This window comes from Antedon bifida, chromosome 2 (genome assembly GCF_963402885.1).
Source record: "Antedon bifida chromosome 2, ecAntBifi1.1, whole genome shotgun sequence".
In the NCBI taxonomy this organism is placed as follows: Eukaryota; Metazoa; Echinodermata; class Crinoidea; order Comatulida; family Antedonidae; genus Antedon; species Antedon bifida.
In genome coordinates this window covers 4,834,939-4,860,492 of record NC_136227.1, presented here as the reverse complement: position 1 = coordinate 4,860,492, position 25,554 = coordinate 4,834,939, and the positions used below count along the sequence as shown (strand labels likewise).

At 30.4% G+C, this 25,554-nt stretch overlaps 1 protein-coding gene across 2 annotated transcripts in view; it reads right to left on the bottom strand.

Annotated features, from left to right (window-relative positions):
* The window catches only part of LOC144835890 (calsyntenin-1-like), a 55,925-nt gene that overhangs the window by 11,627 nt on the left and 18,744 nt on the right, over positions 1-25,554 (bottom strand). The window contains exons 4-14 of one of the 2 annotated variants that reach the window (XM_078691009.1): positions 17,153-17,299; positions 16,130-16,324; positions 14,527-14,778; positions 11,524-11,577; positions 5,151-5,323; positions 4,653-4,764; positions 3,255-3,445; positions 2,404-2,516; positions 1,495-1,691; positions 742-909; positions 190-329 (exon numbers count right to left, since the gene is read on the bottom strand). In XM_078691009.1, coding sequence (XP_078547135.1) covers positions 190-329; positions 742-909; positions 1,495-1,691; positions 2,404-2,516; positions 3,255-3,445; positions 4,653-4,764; positions 5,151-5,323; positions 11,524-11,577; positions 14,527-14,778; positions 16,130-16,324; positions 17,153-17,299 — 1,742 coding nt within the window. The remainder of the gene's footprint in view (positions 1-189; positions 330-741; positions 910-1,494; positions 1,692-2,403; positions 2,517-3,254; positions 3,446-4,652; positions 4,765-5,150; positions 5,324-11,523; positions 11,578-14,526; positions 14,779-16,129; positions 16,325-17,152; positions 17,300-25,554) is intronic. The other variant, XM_078691010.1, reaches the window with a different exon arrangement.

The following is a 25,554-nucleotide window of genomic DNA, read 5'->3' as shown; positions in this document are numbered from 1 at the left end:
TCATTTTTTTTAAAATGTTTATGTTGAATGGTTTGTAAAATGTGGTTATGAAAACATCATGTAGTGTATAACAATTATTTTAGACATTGTGTAGATATGTGAAACACTCTTTATATTACTGTATTATAGAAAATAATCAAAGAAGGTGGTTCACACACGAAAAAAAAAAGATATTATTGATTAACGTACCTGAACCATATATTCATTACTGACGTAGCGTCCGTTAAGCTCTGTGCAACGAACCGTAAAGATTCTGTAATCATGGCCCTTATCGTTTGTGTAAACAACGTCATGTAGTACCTCTTCATAATTCTCTATACTTTGGATACCTGAAATGAATTTTGAAATCGATGTTAAAATAATGATGATGATGAGGATGATATATTGACGATACAAATGAATGATATTGGTCATATAATATAGCAACCTCTCTGGACTTAATAATTTGTATAGTATAGGAACATTCTGTGATACAATATCACATAGTTATCACATGTGATGTTATCATAGACCATAAGATAAATTTCAACATAATACAGGCACCACATGCTACACAAGTGACACTGTATTACAGAATTTGCCTTAATACAGTGCATAATGACGTATGTAGAGATACAGTTCAGAGTATCGGGTGAATGATGCTGATGAGGATGCTGATGAGGATGTTGATATGATGGTGACAGTGATAGTTTAATGATACTAATAATGATTATAACATGCATAAAAAACCTTATCACATACCTTTAACAATAAGACCATTTGCTGAGCTGATGACCCTAAGGTTGAACTGGTCTAGCAGCTCATTTGAGATGGTGAGCGATTCATGCTCAGACAACATGAGCGAATCGGTTACAACTGAGCAGGAATCTAGTTTCTGAGCAACATCTACTGGGTCTAGTTCCTCACCAGCTGAAACGAATCAAACAATACATGAGAATGAATTTACAATTCATTTGATACATTTTGTCAAAAATACCTAAGTTCTAAGCAGAACTGGGAACGATCCTCTTTAAAGTACTCCCAAAGAACAATTTTATAGCATTGTATTGTTGCTTGTAATATAACCCAATAAACTTTACTAAAAAACTGATTTCAATTGCGGTTCAGTGTACACATTACAGGTGTGCACTTTAAAAGAACCCAGTGCATCTTTCAGAAGGTTAGGGGGTTAACCTAGTGTATCTTTCAGAAGGATAGGGAGTTACCCTAGTGTATCTTTCAGAATGTTAAGGAGTTACCCTAGTGTATCTTTAAGAATGTTAGGGAGTTACCTTAGTGTATTTTTCAGAAAGTTAGGGGGGCTACCCTAGTTTATCTTTCAGAAGGTTAGGGGTTACCTTAGTGTATCTTTCAGAAGATTAGGGGGTTACGCTATTGTACTGGTCATCTCAGCCACAGATTAATGAGTGGCTTAGGGAGATGATGTTTCTCACACATGTGCGCAATTCAGAATCGTTATTCCCCCACATTTAAAAGCTTCATATAGATACTTACTTTCTTCATCAATTTCAGCAGTTTCCTGTAACTCGGTGACAATGCTGATGTCACTGAGTGGCAGGATGCCTGTTAAGAGATCGGACGCCATGCGGGCAATGTGGTTCGATCCGCTGATTTCAATAGTTGGCTCGGACGGACGCACAACCATGATGTACGACTGCAATTTGCGGATGTTTATTGGCTGACTGTCGCACCTGAAAAATAATAAATATAAAATTATTTTTCCTTTTTATTTTAAAATTAAATACTATTTTCAGTATATTAACCTTTTTAATTATAATTTATTATGAGGAGGGGGGTGGGGGGTTTGTTGTTTGCTTTGGTGGAGACCCATTATTGTGATTTATATTTTATTTTTATTTAGTGGTTTACTTAATGATAATTGTTACAGCCAGAATATGCAATACATTAAGTATTTTGTGATACACTTAAATCTCCAGTCTTGACACATTAACCTAATAGACAGTACATTAAACTACTAAACAGTCTATTTAAATTAGCAACTTGCACATTAAGAGCAATAAATGAAAATACTTTTTATCCGACTTCAATGTTTTGTGTAATTAAGAATAACAAATTGCTTGTTGGAACAAGAAAGTCAGATTTTATGGAATGTATTTTTAATTTTAAGGGATCACGTCAACAAATATTTTACTGCAGTTACTAAAAAAATGTGGGAAAGATAGGCAATACAGTAGAACCCTTAAAAAAGGGACCTTTGGGACCCAACAAAAAATCCCCTAAATGGAAAGGAAAAGGGGGTGGGTTTAAAGTTAGGGTTGGTAGGTTGGGGGGGGGGGATAGTTTGGAGCTGGGCTCTAATGTCTAATGTTTGTTATTCTTTGATATATTCTTCATTTTAATTATTACTCATGATTTGTTACTTTTGTAATTCATATAACTTACGTGGCCTTGACGGTGACAGTCAATGGCCTTTGACCTGGAGTTGGGTACTGTCTTTCGTTGATGTAGCCAATTTGTTGCATGGTGTATGAGAGCGAGCTTTCATCAAGAGGTCCCTGATAAAAAATGAGAAGAAAAAATTTAATGAAAGAGGAACAAATTTAATTTGAGGAGAAAATGCAGGGGGAAGGGGACAAATATAGGAGGAGAAAAAAATATATAGGAAAGAATATTGGAAAGGACGTACAAAGGAAATTATCGAGAGGGCAAGAAGGAAAAAAAAAGGAAGAAGGAAAATGAAAAGGAAAAAGAAAAGGAAAAAGAATATAAGTAAGGAAGAATGAAAGAAATAATGAGAAGACAAGAAGGAAAAAGAAAAGGAAGAAGGAACAGAAGAAGGAAAAAGAAAAGGAAGGAAGAAAGAAAAAGAAAAGGAAGAAGGAAATAGAAAGAAAATGAAAAAGAATAGAAGGAAGAAGGAAAGAAATAATGAGAAGACAAGAAGGAAAAAGAAAAGGAAGAAGACAAAAGAAAAGGAAGGAATAAACAAAAGGAAAAGGAAGAAGGAAAAGAAAAGGAAGGAAAAAGAAAAGGGAGAAAGAAAAAGAAAACGGAGAAAAAAAAGAAAAGGAAGAAACAAAAGAAAAGGAAGAAAGAAAAAGAAAAAAGGGCAGGAAGAAGGAAAGAAATAATGGAGAGGACAAAAAGGAAAAACAAAAGGAAGACGGAAAAAGGAAAGTAAAAAGAAGAGAAGACAAAACTTTTAATGAATGATGAGGAGACTGGGAAGGATGGAGAGACAGACAATGAGAAGGAAGAGCAACAGAAGACACTGGTACAAAATAAATACAAACCGTGATGGTAATACGATTGCCAGCCTTGTTAACATTGACTTGATGTACAGGAATAGTATCCTTATTAATAGTCAGCTTCTCTTTGCAGGCCACTATGCAGGTGATAACCTCCTTTGATTCTGTCTTGCCTGGTAAAATTGCAAGTCCAGTTAAGTAGCCATTGAAATGGTCAATGTACTGTCTGAAACCACCTGGTGAAGAACAAAGATAATTGGAATATTAAAGCAAAAAAAGTAAATACTTTTATGTATTCTTCTTCTAATTTTAGGCAAATTGCAAAGGTAGTCATATTGCAATAGGCCAATTTACACATACGAGTGGTAATGGTAATTGAGAAAAGGTAAGCGGAAAATAAAAATATTGGATGTATGTTATTTCTTATGACCATTTACATTGAGGATAGATACAGATTGTATGTGGGACAAGCTTAGTAGTTTTCCACCTACCTTTACCGCTCGTAAATTGGCCAGATATTAGAAGTTTTTTTGAGTGAAGTTCTTTGTGAGTTAAATGCCAGACAACTGACATGATTTGTACCAAGAACTCTGGTAACTAGCATCTTACCCACAAAGGTAGAATTCAACTAAAACAATTAGGAATGTTTGTTTTATCCACAATAATTACCACTTGGAATTAAATGCTATCAAAATCGGTTTTAAACTCGCATTATAATTTTGAATTCACAGTGTAAAGTCGTAAAGGTTTGCTTTTGAAACTGCTTTCATGTCAATCTAAGCAAAAAAAACTAATCATTTATATTGTCTTATTTTCACAAGAGAAAGTACACCACGAGGGAAAAAGGTTATTATTTCGCATTGACTATTAATGAAAATGTATTTTTATAACGTGACCCAATTCCTTAACAACAATGCACCATTTTGTAAAAGTAGGTAAATGACTGGATATACAGTTACATTGAACGAAAAACAATAAAACTAGTTCAAGTTGCTACGAAATTGAGAATGAATATATACGACGCTAAGGTTATTAAAGTATAGAATTAATGATTGTACAACACAATATTATCAAAGTCGTTTGTCGTTTTTATATAATACCAAAGTCGTTTGTAATGAGGTTGGAGTCATAATATCGGTGTTTACAAGATGCCAGGGGCTTTACAGGGCATTGTAGTGTCAGATTTTAACTACGTACAGCTGTCGTTTCATACGACAACTAAGACTTGGGAGACCTGGAAGCAAACAATTACGGATAATGTCTAATGAAAACTCTCTTTAGGATTGTTTACTAGACATTGCTTAGCAACAATGACACCATAAATATTCTTTATGAACATTGGATAATGAAACACAGTTTTGAATAAGTAGTTACATAATAGTTTCCAGTCTTGAAAGTTACTGCAGTAATCCACTGTTGTTACTGCAGTTGTTGTAATCTTACCTTCCCAAGCTGCAGCAACTGTAAGTGTGGACGCATACGCGGTAGGGTGAAGTGGCCGGTCATTCATCACATGATGGGCTTCGTAGTGGTGACCATCAACGTACAATTTGACCTGGTAAAAAAAAAACAATTTTTACAGAAATGTTAATCATTGTTGTTTTTCAGTAATTTCATTTGAGTTAATAATTTTGCGCCATACAATATTATTAAACATTTCAACTCGAAGCCCTACTTAAATTCAACATAAATTATTGTCTTAAGTAATAAATTTCAGTAATGACAAATTGAAAGCAACAATGCCATTTAAAACATAGCTAGCTTGTTAGGAACATCAATAAGTTTCACTTATATTTCTTTCTTGCATAGATTGTCAATTAATTTAAATCCGTTCTGTGATTTACATTCATAATTAATTTAAACATGTCTTATTAAGATTGTTTAGTCTGTATGCTTATATTTTTAAGGAATAAGGTTTAACGCATATTTAAAATAACGTACTTGTGGGTAGTTGACATTGACAACATAGTGATGCCATTCTTTGTCGCAAACCTCGGTCAGCTTCCAGCGCCATTCAGCTGGCGTGTAATCGGTGTTGTCATCGCCTTGACGACGTAACAACAAAACAAGTCGGCAGTTGTGGATGTACAGCGACAGGTGGTGACGATTCATACCTGAAAAAGAGAGTTTAATATTATTATTATTATTATACTTAACTTAATAAAAAAAAAACAATTTATTTATAATAAAACAAATACAAATAATTTGTAATGTTAATTATCCAATTCAAAAACATACTAATAGTATAATTTTCTATAATTAAATTAATATTATAAAAAGTGGTTACAAAAATATTATGTATTATTGATAATATTTTGACTTAACTTAATAAAAAAAAACAATTAATTTATAATAAAATAAATAAAAATAATTTGTAATGTTAATTATCCAATTCAACGACATACTAATAGTATAATTTTCTATAATTAAATTAATATTATTAGTGGTTACAAAATTATTACGTATTATTGATAATATTTTTGATTTTATGATTAGTACAAATATTATCATCAACTACAGTACAATTAATACATCTTTTATACTATATTGTACTATAACTATGAAGTATATTTTGACTTAACTTAATAAAAAAAACCAATTAATTTATAATAAAATAAATAAAAATAATTTGTAATGTTAATTATCCAATTCAACGACATACTAATAGTAAAATTTTCTATAATTAAATTAATATTATTAGTGGTTACAAAATTATTACGTATTATTGATAATATTTTTGATTTTATGATTAGTACAAATATTATCATCAACTACAGTACAATTAATACATCTTTTATACTATATTGTACTATAACTATGAAGTCAGTTAATAATATTTATGTTAGTATGATATTCTATAACAATTATATTTTTCCTTTTTCCTTCTGTTCACACTGTCTTTGAATGTTGCCAACTTCAAACAGAGATAAAATGGAGAAATAGAAACTTATTTATAAGCATAAGTGATAAGGACTAAGGAAATCACTTACAATTAAAAAATTCTCTTATTGACTTAAGCGAAATACAGTACTTGAAAATGTGATTGGTCCAAATAGTGGTTCTTAATTAGAAGAACACCTGTATTTTAATTAAAATTATACTACAAAAAACACAACGAACATTATTACACAATGTGTCATTGAAATAGACGAGAATATTTGATTAGATTCTAAGTCTGTACTCAATGATATCTAATTAGTCATGCTTTAACGATCTCATTAAAATGAAATTCTCAGACTAATTAAATCAGTTTCAAGCAAGCAGTAAATAGTATCATTATTGAGGGTTTTTCCTTGTGCGTAAAACCCATCCTTTGGGAGTGAGAGAACACCCGCATTCAGGGGACACTTCTAAGTGGACCTTTTGTTTGATATCGAAGGTATCATCTTAGTTCAGTCAGGGAATAGTGAAATTAATGTTGTTTCACTCTTCCCTGGGTTCAGTACTGTATTTAATTTAAATCAAATATAATTGTTTCATTTTGGGTTCTTAGCTTCCAAGAAAATAATTAATTTGCAACGCGACTCTACAGCTCACTATGTCGGTTGGTCAGTCGGTAAACACTAACTTGAGCACACAACTGCAGCCATGTATATGGCCTTGTTACATTTAAAGTAAATGCTAATTTTGTTCTAGATACTGTATACTATTACTAATTTAAGCTTAAAATGTGTTTTTTTGATAAAATAAACAGAAAAAAACAATACACACACATAAAATACACATACAGTTGCTAATTTTTTTTCTTGCTGCTAAAAAAATTATCTGCACCAAATTGTTAATTTTTCGAAATGGAAAAAATGTTTTGGGGAAAAACCAAATGCACGTATACATGTGCAAAATAACTATGATTCAAGAACCTTGACAATATGATACAATTAAATTCTACCTAGTGACGAAGCATGTGATACTAGGTTAATTATGCATAAATTATTCCTTTAAATCAATAATTTATTGACGGAATTCAGAGTTTCAATAGTAATGTAATATTGGAAGTTAGTTTGTCACCTTGCGTAAACGACGATATGTCATCACGGAATATATTTTGAAAATAAATATTGGATGTGATGAAACAAAACAATGTCGATACAAAGGGCTTTCTTGGGATAAACCCACAAAAATAATTCAAAATATATTTTGAAAATAAATATTGCATGTGTGATGAAATAAAACAATGTCGATAGCGAAATAGAGCTTTTTCTTGGGATAAACCCACAAAAATAATTCAAAATATCTTTTCAAAATAAATATTGTGTTGAAATAAAACAATGTCAATAGTGAAATAGAGCGTTTTCTTATATTTTCAAAGTAAATATTGCATGTGTTGAAATATTGAGTATGTCATATGCTTTTCTGGGATAAAAGAATCCAAAACACATTTTAAAAATAATTAAGTTGAAACCAAACAATTCATAGAATTCTATTCTTGCGTATTCCTGGGAGAAACCAGCAATAACAAATTTGATAATAAAAAATAATTTAATAATGTCGAAATGTTTTTTGTTTGTTAAATTTGACATGCGTTTTACATTTTTGTTCAATTCTGTAGTAAAACAGAAAATGCCATGTCGCAATTTAATATGATACATACACAAGAAAATGTCTGGAAAAATTTTGATTAAAATTTAATATTGTATGTAAAAATTTGACATGACTAGTTTGGAAAATGACATTTTGTGAATAATATTTCAATAGGTAATCTATAATTTATGGTAGAATTTATGATTGATCTGAAAGATGAATTTGAAACTAGCTTAAATGGCTCAATAGATTATTTTCTGCGATAAAGACATATATTTAAGATAAAAAAGACGGATTTGTCAAATAAATTCAATTTTTTTATAACATTAGAATACAAATTGTATATTATCAGATTAATAATTCTATAATTAAAAAAAATATTAAATATTCAAATATTGTTGACAATAAATAGAATTTATTTATTTAATATTAATAAAAATACATTAATTTATAATAATAATAATAATACCTTTGATTGTGTTAAAGTAAATATAAATGGAATTAAATAAATGTAATATTGTTAGTCATTAGTAATACTAATATAATGATTTTGAAATTAATAACTTATTTATGGAATTCCATGACCAAAAGAATTTCCCAGATTGAGATAATAAATATTTTTAAATTGGATTTGAATTATTATAAACAATTATCATATACCATAATATTGTTGACGTTATGCAAGTTCGTTTCTGCATTAACATGAATTATGGGTATACTGGATGTTTACAAATTAGGTTTTCACATGCATAGTAATTAGTCTACGTGAGTCATAATTTGTGGAAAAGTGATGATAATTATTAAACCTAAAAGCTGTTGTTAACGAGCGAAGAAAATCAGAGATGATGATAGCCGAGGTAATTGGCTAGGTGTGCGATTACAAGCCCATAGCAAGTGGAGCTTCCTTCTCCCACATCCTGGCTGGCTAGGAAGGATCGCAAAACTATCACAAGCTAGGATAGTTGGGCCTATTTAATACTATCAATTCTATTGCTACAGTTAGAAAAAGGGGTTCATATGTTCCATACAGATTGATCTGGCTATGGGTTTGGATTAGGAACCAAAATAGATATTAATAGGGGATAATTATTATCCATAATATCCAGTTGCATAGGCCTAATATTTAGCCATGACCACCGAGCAATCCTAATTTATCTACCTTTATAAATGATGAGCTAAATTATATATCCACATATCTTAGTTTTGGTGCTGGTTGCAAAAAGATAATTGAAATGTTTCTTTAAACTCGGTGAGACCAAGTGTTAAATTCAAATTCATAACCAAGCCACTATTAATCCATACACCTGGCATATCCGCATTAAAGCAATGGAAATATTTAATTAATAGAACAAAACTAAACTCGACACAATATATCCCACATGCTGAGTTATAGCATTGTCTAATTCTCTTTTCTTCTTAGCATACTGTGTTTAAAGGCATCATCTAAATATAATTTAATATAATAATACTGTACTAGAAAATATATATTTTGCAATTTTCTGTGGTGGAAAATGAACACTTAACAAGTGGATACCTATTGGCTATATACATTAGAATGCAAATGACACTAATTTGCATAAACAGTATAGTTATGGATGCTAAAGGCCCTCTATGTATAGCAGTCTATTCCCATTAACTAGGCAATTATTCTAGGTAGATGAAATTATATTGGTTTGTTAATATAGCTAGGGAAATATGCAGGTGGTACTAATTTGCATAAGTTATATAAATTGGGATTATGCCAAAGATTGTCTATGGATCACCTATATACAGATAATTTGTTTTCCTTTTTTGGAGTATTTTATACAAATTCAAAAAGACGATTTAATAGTTTTGCAATCGTTTCAAAATGTGGGTTGATAATAGCCAATGGAATGACGCAGTCAAAATTTGCATAAACCTACATATTGATATATTAGGAATCATCTATAGATGGAGGCTATAATTTAGGTACAGAAATTTTACATTAGGATGATGAATTATAGTCGTACAGTAATTAACATATTCATGACCATTGGCTGATGACGAACGAAGCAGGACGTTCCAATTTCACTGAAATGCATGCGACCAACGGAGAAAGTACGGATACACATTCTCTATTTATATATAATTGAAAACTTTTTGTCTAAAATCGTTATTTTGATAGCAGCAAAAGTTTATTTAAATTTGTAGGATTTATCCAATAAAAATGCACATATACAAGATGAGTCAAATGCTATTTTAAAATATTCCTTTCAATTTGATTGGATGTTATATAATATTATAATTGCATGAAGTTTAATGATAGATGGATAGGCGTGTGCATTCAAGCATGCAATTCTCATGAATATTCATGATGCATTATGGTTGGGTTGCTGCAGGAAAGATGGAAGGTGTTTTCAGCGATATGCCCACGATGTACATTACAAATGACGTTAAATGAAGACATGGTTGTATATTCCATGATGCGGTGATGGTTTAAAAATGATGATTTAATGCTCTCTAGTACTCTAGAGTGAATACTGCGTGCTAATTGTTTTAAAATGACTTCAATGCCGTGTGCTTTGGGTGTACTTCTGGCATAAAACAATGCGCATAAATCAACCGTAATAAAAGTAAATAAATTCAAGAATTTCAATATATTTATGAAAAAACAACGTAAATCAAATTAAATTTTACACGATGCTCATAAATTTAAAGTTTCTAGTCAACAAAAAATTGAAATAAATAAATTTAAAGATAAACATGTTTCTTCAAATGTGTAACTTCTGTACTCCCCTCGCATACATTTAGCTTAAACAATTGATTTATATCTATTTAATGGTTAATAATAAGAAAATACATATTTTTACAATATAAATTACCTATATAATTGTTTTAGTTGTCAGTATTATGGGTAGAGTAAATTGTAAATTATTAATTAATAATGATTCTAATGATTAAAATGATTACAATGAGAGATGATGACGATGTGAAGATAATGACAAATATGCTGATGATGATAATAATAACAATTAAGATGATGATGATGATGATGACGATGATGATGATGATAGTGATGATGATGATGATGATGTTGATGAAAATAATGATGATGATGATGATGATGAACATGGTGAATGATGATAATTGATAATAATAAAGATGTTGAAAATGATAATGAAGATCAAAATGATATGAAGATAATAACAATAAATATTTAATAAAATAATAATAATGGTTATGATAATATGGTTATGAAAATATTACAATTGATACTAAGCATAATTCTGTTAAAATATTAATCATTTATGATAATATTAAAGATGCAGTTATGAATTATGAATTTCTAAATCAAATGTAAACAAACAATATTGTTGACGTAACAATGGGTTAAAATCAATCTAACACTACTCTAAAACCAATTAGGCCAAAGACTACAGTATGATATTTATATGATTATAATTATTATTGCATAATAAAAATTGTGGTTGTTATTTACTTTCAAATTAAATATCATTATTAAATGTTGGACAACAATAACACTAAATTAAACTCTATATTATTTAATATTGGTTAGGTAATCAATGGTACTGTACAACTATAACATTTGACCCCAAAGTATGTATTATATTAAAACAAATATATCTAAAAACTATAAAAAAAATATGCAAGTTTGATTAATTAAACAATGGCAAATAAAAAGTTAATAACCAAATCAAAACATTTAAAAGATGCGCATATTATTATGTCGTTATACTGCATTGGGTAATTTTTTTTGGTTAATTGAGTTGAGTTTTTAAAGGCATGCAAAAACAGCCAGTGGTGGCCTTACTGTCTATATCGATAATGGCGCTATCGTTCGTGGTGTTCGACGTCAAATCTGCTCCTGGGTTTTCAAAAAAACGAAATGGAAGACAAATAAGAATGAATGGAAAGAAATAGATTAGTAGAAAAGACGGAATAAAAGAATGGATACAAACACTTTTATCACACAATGTTGATTTTAAAATGTCCTAGTACAAGTTAGAGGGAGTATAATATTATAATCTCTTTAGACGAGAACTAGATAAAACATACATATTTGATGTGCAGCAGAAATAAAAAAGTATTAGTAATTTATAAAGAAATTCAAAAAACGTAAATAAGACAGTAGGCGTATTCTACTGGTCATTCCACAGCACCTTGCAGCAATCTACAGTACTCCCACTGCTCGCATGATAAACAGCGATGAGTTTAGGGAGTTTAGATCTGCTGATTATCTGCTCAAAAACAACAGTCCAATACGCCTACTAATCGAAAATAAATTTAGAAATAAATATAGAATGAAAAATAGAATGTCAAGACATTTATAAAAAATTTAAAAAATACTAGATAATTTTCCAAAAATAGAAATTTTTAATTCTCTGTGGTATTTTATATTTCTATGGATTTTCTTTCAGTTTTAATATTATTATGCTTGAACAATAAAAAATATAGAACTGAATATGACACCACATATGTTGCATTTTATTGTCAGACCATGTTGTAATAGAAACTTGAGTCACATAGAACCATAATTGTAACGACCCTCAGAGGATTCGGACCTGTCATCTTGCGAGTGTCAATCCAATGAAAGCGAATTATAAAAGCCAGCTGAGCCACGATTTTATCAGCCTTCTGGGTCTTAATTGAATCAATATCCAGCAAGCAACAATATTTGCGAGATCGTTCTAAGTATTTGCGAGATTGTCATCAATATTTGCGAGATGGTATCAATTGATGCAATCTGCAAAGGATTGGATAAATTTCTATCCATTTATGGTGATTAGTGATCCTACATGGACATCTCAAAAAGTAGGTACTGTATCACTTGCATGAAAATAGTTGGTATTTTATAGTGATACTAAGATTTTACCAATGGTAACTTTACCGTGATCTCGGTAAAATCTGCCTATAATTTAGTCCAGTAAGAATAAACGTCTAATTAACAGGTATAGTAAATTAAAATCCTGTTCTAGGATTTTTAAATTGAGGGAGGGATATGTGGTGGGCAACAAAGATTCCATTGAATCCGCCTGACATCATGTTTTGTAATAGACAGGTATAAGATGGATCAAACCTAGAGGGACTCATCTCCTCTTAAACAGCTTTTCCTAATCTTGGCCTAAATTGTGTATACAATTATTATACATACTGTATTGGGTGCCCCTCCTGGGTCAACTGGGTGTCAACTGTACCAAACAACAATTGCTGACTTTACCATCAAGCAATTAAAGAGTTTTAATCACAAAAGTTATTAATAACAAACACATTTATTTATCAAATAAAACATACTAAAGAAATAAATTAAAAGAAAAAATAAATAAAATTGTTTATAAACAGATTATCATTTTCTAATCAAACATACTAAAAAAGAAATAAAAAGAAAAACAAATAATTTTTTTAGTTATAAATTTAAAATGTAATATCTCAAAAATGTTTTTATCAAAACATTACCTTAAAAATAAAAATTAATTTGTTCAAATTTGAAATGTAATATTTCAAAAAAATGTTTTGTGCAAAAAAAAAACAACCTTTAAAGGTTTCTTTGGCTAGATAATGTATTAGATGAGTTAGAATAATATTGGACTAAAGCACTTAATTCTACATCGATATTACTTGTGTAGCAGATTGACGTTAAACGAGAAATGCAATAATTATTTCTGCCAAATCCAATCAATTTCTTATTGCCATGTTTGACCGTTTGAAACTAGAAGATGTTCGGAACGAGAGCCCTTGTTATTGGTTTTTTTGTAATCAACATTTGTTATTCGTAGTACCAGCAGGTGAAATCAAGACGAACTGTAACTAAATTGTTATTCTATTAAATGAATATTCATTGAACTTATTTGTCGTAACCCAACAATCTCTGACATATTGTTTATACTCTCTATTGTTTTGAATTTTTCTGTAATGTTTGTACCGACATTGAATAAATCATTAAATGTTTAATTTAATTTGTATTCTCTAAAATGAATAGTAACTGTGCCTGTATTATTATTTATATTTCACAGCATTTTTATTTGGTAAAAATAATTAGAATATTATATTTTTTATTTGGTAAAATTAATTAGAATTATATTGAATATTTTACTGTCATACAATTTTATAACAGAGAATTATTATTTGTTTCATATATAATAATATAATACAAAAAAAGTGAGAAAAAGTAATTATTATTATATATAACTTCAATTTCTTCCTGAAGATAAACATAAAATAAAGTTTGAAATAGAATCATACAGTGATTTGGTTCGCTTTTGACAATCCCCGACATTTTGTTTGCTTTCTATTTTTCTGTATTTTTTGTGCCGGAATTGAACAAATCATTAAATCAAATAATAATCGCCTTTCTCCCTTTTTTCAGAGTTTGTTTTATATTATCATAAGTTGATTATATTGTTCCATTCTGAATGCTAGGCATACTATTGAACTTTATGAGTCAATTTAAACATACTATGTAATACCTACCAGTGCAATGTACTTTACATTAGCTATACTTACACTAATACAGAGGCTATTCACCTGCAAATACATTCAGTAAGGGACCATGTTAAAATTATTCTACTGTATTAGAATAATTTTCTGACAAGATCCCTAATGCTTGGTTCTTACTTGGATGCAATGCAAAGACATAAGCGCACCTCAAGTAGTTTGACCAATAATGGACACGACGGATCATCCAACCTGTCACTGTGATTGGTCAACTCAATTGTGTTGCGTCTACATCACTGAGTGGAGACAAAGCTTAATAGATTCTCCATTGCTACCTTGTAAACAAACAAAAATAAAGAAACTCGACAAAATGTAATCTCACCTTCGGCATCTGAATAACACAAAATTGTTTCTTTAACGTCTTTTGACGGACCATGCTTCATCCACGTGGTGATACTGAACGTACTGGTTAAGTTCTTTGGAACGAACTTGTCTGGGATGGACACGTGGCTATCTTCGCCATCAAACTTGTACACTTGTGTGTTCTCATGTCCGTCGTCGGTTTGGAGATCTTCAGTCCATTTTTCGCCAACATTAGGGGTTGGTAGTAGGTCCACAATCTCATCTGGTGCATCTGTTTAGAGATAATTTTAAATTAGTAGCAATATTTTTATTTATCATCAGTTAAACATCTAAAGTATTATACTAATCAACTCAAAAGTAGACTTGTTATTTCAAACAAAAGCTTAATTCAAATTCTCCTTTTACAAGCCCATGGGGTTTTTGAATAGTAGCTATAGGTCAATGAGAAACTACAGTTATATCTACATGTTCCCATTAAACAATTATCAAGAGGATGTATCTAACGAATAAAAATTAATGACAAATACATTTTAATTAAAGAATATCGTATAATGACAACAATACATAAATCAATCTAAGTTATTAACAATGCATATATATATCCTGTTTATAATGGATTAAAAACCAGATTTAACTTCAAATATTAATTTAAAATTTATTTTTTTTAAATATGAATGCACATTTAGCTTATCATAGATAAAAAATGATTAAAAGGATTCCACTTCAAATATTATTTTAAAATTGTTTTTTTTAAATATGAATGCACATATTTAGCTTTATCATAGTTAAAAAAATGATTAAAAACCAGATTCCACTTCAAATGAAATTTTTTTTATAAAAATATGAATGCACATTTTAAGCTTATCATATAGATAATAAAATCACCAATATTCTGGAATAATTAATGCTACGTCCTGGTGTATGCACATGGGAAATAGGAACACAAAACATGTGCAAAAAATGACATGTAAAGAATAGAGTCAGGTTGTCATATTAAACAGGAATGATGTTTTGTATTCAAGCAGCTGGCATGATCCGTAAACATTATGATAAGAGTGGACGGTCAAGTTAATATGGCACGGCAATGAGTAATGGAACGACGTGACAGCTTTGCATAATTAACATTAATTAGCATGTTCAGATTACATTAAGAATACACTGAATGTAATATAACATTGAACATAGGAACAACCATTGTGATGTTTAATATATAAAATCAATTTGAATTTCACTTTTAGATTTTTGAGGATTACAGTATTAAAACAATACATAAATTAAACTTTATGTATGCACAAATATTAAGCCAGATTTATACAAATTTGAAAATGAAATCTGGTTAGGCTTTCTTTCTAGGACCAGGATTTAGTTGTCTCACCTGATTCTCTGTACCGTCTCCAAATATGATACTGTAAGTTTGGGGCATACTACAGTATTGTAGTAGTGGCATTGTGGCTTGACAGTTTCTTACCAATCCCAGAGTCGTTGGTTCAAATCCTGTCACATTCCAAGATTTTTATCTATTGGCATAGGTTTACCATCGTGGCAAGTCATGTATTTGCTGCGGAATGTTATGAACATTTTGTGAAACAATTTTACCAACTTATTTACTACCATATACTTACTACACATCTGACGTTGCGCTGCTACGGAATACGTGTCTCTGTCGCATCCCATTACAATGTGGTCGGTGTCAAGGTCAAAGGTCATGCTAACAGAGCTGGAATTGCACTCTGATGGAGCACAGAGTTCCAGAAAACTCTTTGGTCCAATGATGTGATTGTCACTGTTGGGCATGTATTCAATACGCTTGGAAATACCTAATAGTAATATACAACAGAGATGGATAGATTATTTGGGTGTAAAAAATGTCTGAGATTCAAATATACAAAAGTAGAACACAATGTACGTCGAAAGATTCTCACATACAGTATAAATAAACTTCCACATAATATATAAATGAAGTTTGTGAGAAATTGTCCAAGTGTACTAACAGTAGGCGTCTACAGTAAATATCAAAATTGGCTTATCCATGAGATATGGTATTTAAAACAATATGTAATAGAATTCAAAGTATCTCACTCTCTATAATATATAACACTACTACTGTATAATCCAAAGTCAATAATTTTGCACATATTTCACATATCACTGTCAATTTTGTCACCTGTTGCTTTCCATATTGTAGTATAACTATTGCATTTGCAAATAGTTTGTGATTACTAAATGTCTAACACAATTATTGTGTACAGATCTAAGATTGTAATTATACTATTAAACTGTACCACTAATTTTGGTTTGTCCAAATAGAATTTTGAAATATTACGTATCTTCAAACCAGAGGAACATTTACTACTGTACAGCTACAGTGCATTTGATTGCACCACTTTTTCTGCTGTGGAGCTTAATCAACTGCACCGCTTTTTCTTCTTTCTTAACGTGGTACTTTCACCACCGTGGAACTGTCACCGCAGTGTAGTACCACTTTTTGTTATAGCACCGCACACTGCTTCTCCCTCAGTGCTTATTAGCACCACACCACCTTTTTTCACCACTTATTTTGTTTGCCCGCTTTTTATACCATGACCGTGTTCATTTAAACTTAAGCACATATTTGACCATACAGTATTGGTAATTCTCTTTAATACCTTTAATTCCTTGTGTACACAGACGGTTAACAGTGACCGTAACCGTGACAGCGTCACTCTTCTTGTTTCCGCAATCATAAGCAGCGACTGAGAACACGTGTGAAGCTACATTGCTTGGGTCTAGTGGTTTAGTTGATGATATCATTCCTATATAAAGAAAAAAAAACATGAAATGATAAATATAAAAGTTCAATAAAATATTTTAAAAATAAACAAATAACAGAGTGCTTTATCTTTATAATAACTGTAAATAATGTTAAACGATAAAAACTTGGTAATAATAATATAAACTAAAAATAAAATGTTCATAGAAACATAAAAAATGAAAAAAAAATTTACAATAGATGTACTGTGATGATGAAATTTCAGCAATGACGCATATGATTTTGTAATGTGCTTAAAATTACGTCATTTCATAATATTATTATATAAAGCATAACATTATGATCAGCTAATATTAATAATAGATTATTACAATTGAAGTTAAAGGAAAAAGATAATGCATTTCAAAATGTATGAAAATTCATAAACAATGCTGATAAAAAATGTCTAAAAATAATATTCGTATACATTAAAAACAATGATAAAAAAAAACCCTAGTTGAAGCAAGGAACTTTTTAAGATTTTTGGCTGGTTTTAGCATTAAATTTATATTCTATATTTTCTATTCTCATACTTAAAAAAAAATGTATACAGTATTATTGTAGTTTAAGCCCTACTAAATAACAAAGATTTCAATACAAAATATCTAATTAATTTCAGTAATTAAAGAAGTATTTCTTTCAGCAATAATTAACAGGAAAAAGAAACCCTGACGTATGAACAATCTTCATAATTCCATATGTCAATATTTGAGTTTGAACGACAGTTGGTCAAATCTTACTATAATGCGAAAATACCGATTTATGATAAACTTGGAATTTACGCTAATCAGTCGTAAATTCATTTATGTTATATCTGATATTTATCTTATCATCTTGTGATGCAAAGTCATCAGCCGTACAGATGAAATAGAAATCCACTTTATACGACACTAAGCAGAATATCAAAGTTATTGAATATGGAATCATATTTTCTTGGAATACTGCATTATGATATGAATTTCCGTTTGAAAATGATAAATTATATATTAATAATAGCACCGAGTAGGTGTGTGAAGATTAGTAATTAGTATGGTAGACTTTTAGTTTAGTATGTGAGGAGTCACTGACCACTATGCACAGCTGACTTGTCAATTGGAATTGATGAATGATATAAATTTATGAAAATGTCACAAAATAAATAAGATCATTTTTAAAACTTAGTAATTATGTCAAAATTATTCTAAGCATTAAATTTCAGAAAATATCATTAAATAAAGTCTCGGAAAACGGGAAAAATTATTCTACTGCAGTTACTGCAGTACTAAATTTTGTCTAGACTTGAATAATGTATGGTGTTTATAGGTTGTTTCAATGAGGCAGTCATTGCAATAAACAGGGTATATTCAGGGAGTTGGATATCCCTGATATAACAAAAAAAAAGACTAGCTAAATAGTTGCATATTTTAAACAGGTTAAAGAGTAAACAAATTGTAGTTACTGCAGTAACTGCAGTATAATAATGTTGACATGGTCCTTTATTGAATAACAAAATTCAATGTACAATGGTACTTTGTATAATTTTTTTTTAGGATTGGCGCAATACAGTACACATGCTTTATAATTAAGTATACTGTATGAGAAATCAATGTACATTATTATCATTAAGGATTCAGTTACTTAATTAAAATAATTGAGAGGTCACAATGCATACCCATTTAGGTATTAGGTTTCACTACTTGGACCACAACATAATTAGTAATATTAATAACTTGACAAGAGGAGAATCCAGAGTAAACAAATGGTGTGTTTCTATTAATTAATAATACTAATAGTTCCCACTTTAATGCAAGGCAAGGCAAGGACGCAAGTTGACCAATGACAAGCGACAGTTTGAATAACCCATCGTTTGTGATTGGTCAAATTACATGCATTGCACTTATGTCCTTACATTGCGTCCAATTGGGAATCAAGCTTAAGAGTCCCTTTAATAACAAGAGTGTCCACTGAGTAGAAGTTGATTTTAGTGCAAAAACAACATTTCTTTTTATTTCTATTGTTTAACAGGAAAAAACATGTTTTGTGATGCTCTGTCTACACTATCAAACTTGACTGTATATGACCAAAAAAAATGTGATGTGCCCATATACTGTATGGACATGATGATGTCATATCACAACTATATTTGAGAGTGTAAACAGAGCTTAACAGTAATATCTTAAAACTTGCTTGTTGACATTTACATTTATAGATTATACATAAATTGTAAACGAATTAAACAATAATCGTTGGTGCATGTCGTCAATAATCCAACTTCTAATAAGTTTATTTTGAATTGATTGCTGAAATGATGTTCTGCGCAATAGTTTTGCTAGATTAAATCCACTTGCAACATATATAAATAACAAGCATGAATGTGCGATACTCGGGTACAGCAAAAGAAGTTGTAATGACGTCATAAGACGGGATGTGACGTCACATACACATCAATAACCTCGCTACCAAATAGTTTATACGGCTATACGGTACCATCTTCGAGACGTCATATGGGTGCATCCGGTTTGAAATTTAAAATTCCGGCTCTATAGCTTTGAGGACATGTCCCTGTAGTATATTCATGCCAAATTCCAGCTCAATACTACAACGAATAAGGGAGGAGTAGTACATTATAAATCGCACTTTTTACTCAATAGTGTCGGATGGAAGAGGAGAAGATGAAGTTCTAGACTCGGGTACCCCGAGTAAAAACTAATAATGTATAGAATGATATGGTGTAATAACAATGTACTGTATTTTTTTTACTCATTATAATTTTAATATTGACATTTTTTTAGCACTAGATGCATGTTCTTTTTTATTTAGTGCCTTATATATATTGTTCTGTGACAATCAGGGCCGTGGCCACCAGTACGGTTTGTGATTTCAAACTGACCACTTTTTCACAGAGGCATTTGACAACCCAATGTCTTAACAGAGATTGTTCCCTTTTCTTGCGACCATTTTATTTATTGTGGCTACATCACTGGACAAAGAAGGCAACATTTCAGGCCACAAGTGTTCATTTAAAATTAAATGAATTTATGAGTTGAATAAATGAATTGGAATTGCAAATAAAGTTACCTAAATATATTTAAAAGTTTCTTTTTTTTTATTCACATTGTCTTTTTTAAATTTAAGAAAGGCAAATTTCATAAATCAAATTAATTATGAATTGAATATGATACTGTATATGAAAGGTACATAATATATTATATGTAAACAGTTTCATATGACTTCATCAACATTCAATTGTATTCAAATAAAATAAATAGCCATTTTTTTCTTCTTTTTAGCCACCAATGCAGACTATCGACACTTCGTTCATAAATGGAGTTAACGATGGAAGAAAAACATCCGATACACAACGCAATTAAAATGTGTTTCGTTCGCTAACGTTTGTCCCAGTTTCTGTGTACTTGGGAATTTACAAATTCTCCATGCAATAGATTTTAGTGACATCAACGTAATAATTCAGAGAACAGACAATTCATCATTCAAAGTTTACATTTCTACCACATTACTAAGCAGAGCAAACTTCTTATTTTTTTGCGATAAATAAATCATTTTTATGATAGCATTTGGTATTTATAGTTCAGGTGATGACAGATATCAGAATTTTATTGAACCAAGTTCATTAAGTGATTGTAAATTCAAAGAAAATTCACGCAAATCCACTCATGAATATCAAATGCGTCTTGATTCCTCGAACAACAAACATGCAAATAAGTGTTCAAAAATTTCCAACAAATTGAAAAAATTAATTGTTAATAGTACTTTGTTTATGGTGGTTAATTAAAAACAAACAAATTTCAAAATTCAAACTTACAAATGCCTTAGTTCCAAGGAATACCAATACCTTATCTTAATTTAGGATAAATCCAGTAAAGGTCAAAAGGTCAATTCTAACCAGTATACAGTGCCAACCAACTGTGCTATTTTATTGCAATCCCACAAAGCAAATTCCATACACAATTTAAATAAAAAATGTAATTTTCTGTATTAAAAATCATGCCTAAATGGTAAGAGTTGCCTAAAATAGTAGGGATATCATTTGAGGTTTTGTTTTTGGTGTGGGTACAAAATTTATAGGGCAGGTGTCTCACTCATGTATTGGCAAATAGGTAGGCCTACTATTCTAATGTCAAATTTGGACTATTTTCTCCAACATGCTCAACGTTTGAAAATAGTAAATGTACACATGGTCATGTGATGCTCTTTCAACCAATCGGTTGAGGGTCATTGTAATAGTTTTTACCGCATCTTTTCAAACCACTATTCGCTATTTAATTACAAGGCTGTGATGTGTCTATTGCATTTCCAATGAACAACAGGTTTACATCTATTGTTAATTACATTATTTTTTAGTGGTTGGCTATTATTACCAAATAATCTACCAATTAAATTTATGCATCTCATAAAATCTTGAATCAATCTTCATAAAAATTGATAAACAGATAATATTTGGCCCCTGGATACTCTTATTGTCATCCCTGGTTAATAACCCTGGCCTATGTAATCTAATCAAATTCATCACTAACGTCCAGAAGACAATACCTTCATAATACAACAACATTAAACAACCCATTGTTTGAAAATGATTGAAGTATTGAATAACATTTTACAACAAGAAATTTGTCAATAACATCGATAATGGCTATTTGTAGCATCTTTTAATAATATTCTTATTAAATTTCACCTACTGTATAGCACTGTATAATTATATATGTCTAGTTCTGGTGAGTTAATTCATTACAGTATTATACAAAGGATGCTGAATAAAACACATAAATTATTTGCATTGTTGTGTTACATAATTATATTCAAAAACTTGAATAGTGATTCATGCGTTTGTTGCTTAGTATTCAATTAAAGTAGATGTCTCAAAATATGTCACATAATTTTTTATAATGGAATATAAAGCTCTGTCTACACTATCAAACTAGTGTGATGTGCCCAAATATGGTAGTGATATGACCAAATATGGTAGTAATATGACATCATCATGTCCATATATGGGCACATCACATTTTTTTGTCATATAAAGTTAGTGTAGGCAAGGATTTAGATCTATAGAAAAAAAAGCAATTTCAAGAAGAAGGGAACACGACACTATACATTTTGACCCTTTTTTGACCAGAACAAATTCTGTATTTGTATCACATTAATTTGGTTATAATTAAAAACTTACTCATTTATTACAATTTTAGAACTATTTCTTATAGCAAGCTTTTAATTGGAGATGCCTCTAGCAGAGAAACCTGTAAACAAACAAGGCCATAAAAATGGCAATAGACCCACAGTAATATGCTAACCATAATAACTCCATGCCAAAACCCATGAACATGAAAACCACATGAAACTACAGTAAAAGACCATAAAAAAACATTTGAATTTTGTGGTGTTGTCATAAAAACTCTCACAACTAACATCAAATCTGATACACACTTGACCTGGACACCTATTCATATTGTCACTAGGCTGACAGCACCGCAGACAAACACCAAGGGAGGTTAACAGGTCCCTGAAGGTTTCTATCCCTGGTCCAACGGTGGGGAACCGTCTAACATATGATTTCGGTTTCATACATTGACAGGTTTGTAATTAGAAATTCAGTAATAAAATAACATCAATAGAAAGTCTAGATATTTTTAACTGTACAAGAAGCAAATCGATTTAGAACAGCCCTATTTTAAAACATTGAAAAATACTAATAGAAACTGTATTAGTAATCAGGCAGCTAACCAGCTATTAATAGACTTTTAAATACCTAACTTCATATATAATTACTGTAATAATCAAGTATAATCCCATGATCAAGTGTCCATGTTCAAATATAATTCCACCCCTAATTTATTCAATATACAGGGGTATAGACAAGATTCGAGTATAACCCCACCCAATAAACTTTTGCCAAATTTCGATTCAGACCACGTGCCTAACTATACTCCGTCATATAGTCATTTTTACAGTTTGTGTTGGTTTCTATTTTTAGAAATTTGGTAGCAAGTTGGAGAGCTACAGACCATTTGAAATGGAAATAATTTTGTTGTTGAAAAGCATAAACAGAATATTTTCAAATTAAAAACATAAGTAATAACATGGTACTATACAGTACTATTTACGCACTATTTTCATATAGTGCTTGTTGTTATATTTACGCATAATTATGTAGACTACTGCATATATGCTTTCACACATAAATTATGAACAGCCAATCAGAAATTGGAAGCCTCTTCATTTATTAATATTAATATAGAATCCTGGATAGCTAGCCCTAAATTACCATAATAGCTATAACCGAAATGCCACCTTGGATTCATGTATAAAATTAATCAATAATGTAATTTCAAGACTTTCTATATGCAGACCTCTAAAAAGCAAAAATTACACGATTTTCCTTATTACAAATTAACTTAATTAGTAATCCCACATTCTGCTCACGCTCAGTAGGCCAGGGAGCATTAAAATCAGTAACATATGAGTGAGGCATACCATGGTGCCAATTGTCACAAATTAACAAATTCTAAACTTGAGATTTAAAAATGGTTTTAATTTGCAAAACGTTGCTACCTACACCACTAGTCGATAATTAGACAGGTAATTATTGGAATTACCTGGCAACTAATGGCCCAAGGGAACAGCGAATTATGATTAGGGTATTTATATCGTCAGATTATCGTTAGATTGTTACATTGCTTGCCATGTTCCAAACTGTATGCGTAGCAGTAATTGAATGAATATAAATGACATGAATAAGATAATTAAAGGCACAAATGAAAAGAGAAAACGCTTTTCATTGCCACAAAATAAGGGATCATGTTAAAATGATTCTACTACAGTTGCTGCAGTAACAACATTGTTCAACTGCAATGAACTGTGTGTAATAATTACCAAAAAAAAAAGGCTTGGTACAATGCTAAATAAATTATATGTTAAACAGGTTAAAGAGTAAACAAAACATAGTTACTACAGTAACTGCAGTAAAATATTATTGACATGATCTCTAAACTGCTAACATACCTATAACCTAGAGACACATAAATTAATTTATTAAAAAAATTACTTAAAATAATGTCGATGCTATAGATAATGTAAGATTGATCAAAATGCTATAGAATCTGATAAAATCTCGCGGAAAATTAGTTTTTGGACGGCCCCTATGATAATGAACTAATACTGTAGGCTTAAACCCACAAAGCAGTTGGCAGCATATTCTGAATAATGTATAAGTATAACAGGCCTTGGGAATAGTATGCACATTACACACGTTATTATTATCTGCATACGCATTATTATTACAAAGAGTAAAAGGCAATAATATTATGTTACTAAAGCCTGGAAGCATCTTGTGCAGCATCCGCTAAGACTATACTACGGGTTACATGAAGTAACCTAGATGCACAATGAAACGTAAGAATATAAATTAGTGTCCACATCGATCTTTTTAACGATGGACGGGAGTGAGAGAAAGAAAACGGTTGAGATGATGAAAATGTTATGAGACAAGCTGACAGGAGATAAAGAAAAGGAACTACAGAATAAGGTTATCCAAATCTCTATACGTTCCTTCATTTAATAATTGTTTGTATGATAGTTTTTAAACTAATAATGTATGTTAATTAACAGTAAAAGAAGGAAGACAAAAAATTAACTGGATGAATCAAAAGACTAGCTCTGTCTACGCTAGCTATCAAAGTAGTTAAACAAAAAAAGTGTGATGTGCCCAAATATGGTAGAGATATGCTTAAATATGGTAGTGATGATATGACATCATCGTCTATATATGGGCACATCACATTTTTTTGGTGCATAATTAAGTTTGATAATGTAGTTTAATATAATATTGTAAAAAAAACATCCTGACCCTTAACAAACAAAATTGGAAAGATAGTGTAGAAAGCATAATATCACGGTAGATGAGAAATGTTGAGAGGATAATTAACAATTTTATGCATTAAATATGATTACAATGATGTACAATATTTATATTAAATTTTGGAAATACTTAAGGACTTGGTTAATGATAAGTAATTGGAAAAGATGAAATATTAATGGAATGATAAATGACCTGCGTAAAGCCATGAGAAGCACTAAAGGTCAAGTAGATTATATTGAAAATTATCAAAATAATTAAGTGTAATTTTAAATAATGATGATGAGCCGAAACAGATAAACTTTCTATATTCTTTTTATGCAATTTTTCGGTATAATATTCACATTCAAGAATTCATTCAGTGAGCAGATGTTATAAAATGAATAATAAATATACTAAAGGAACCATGT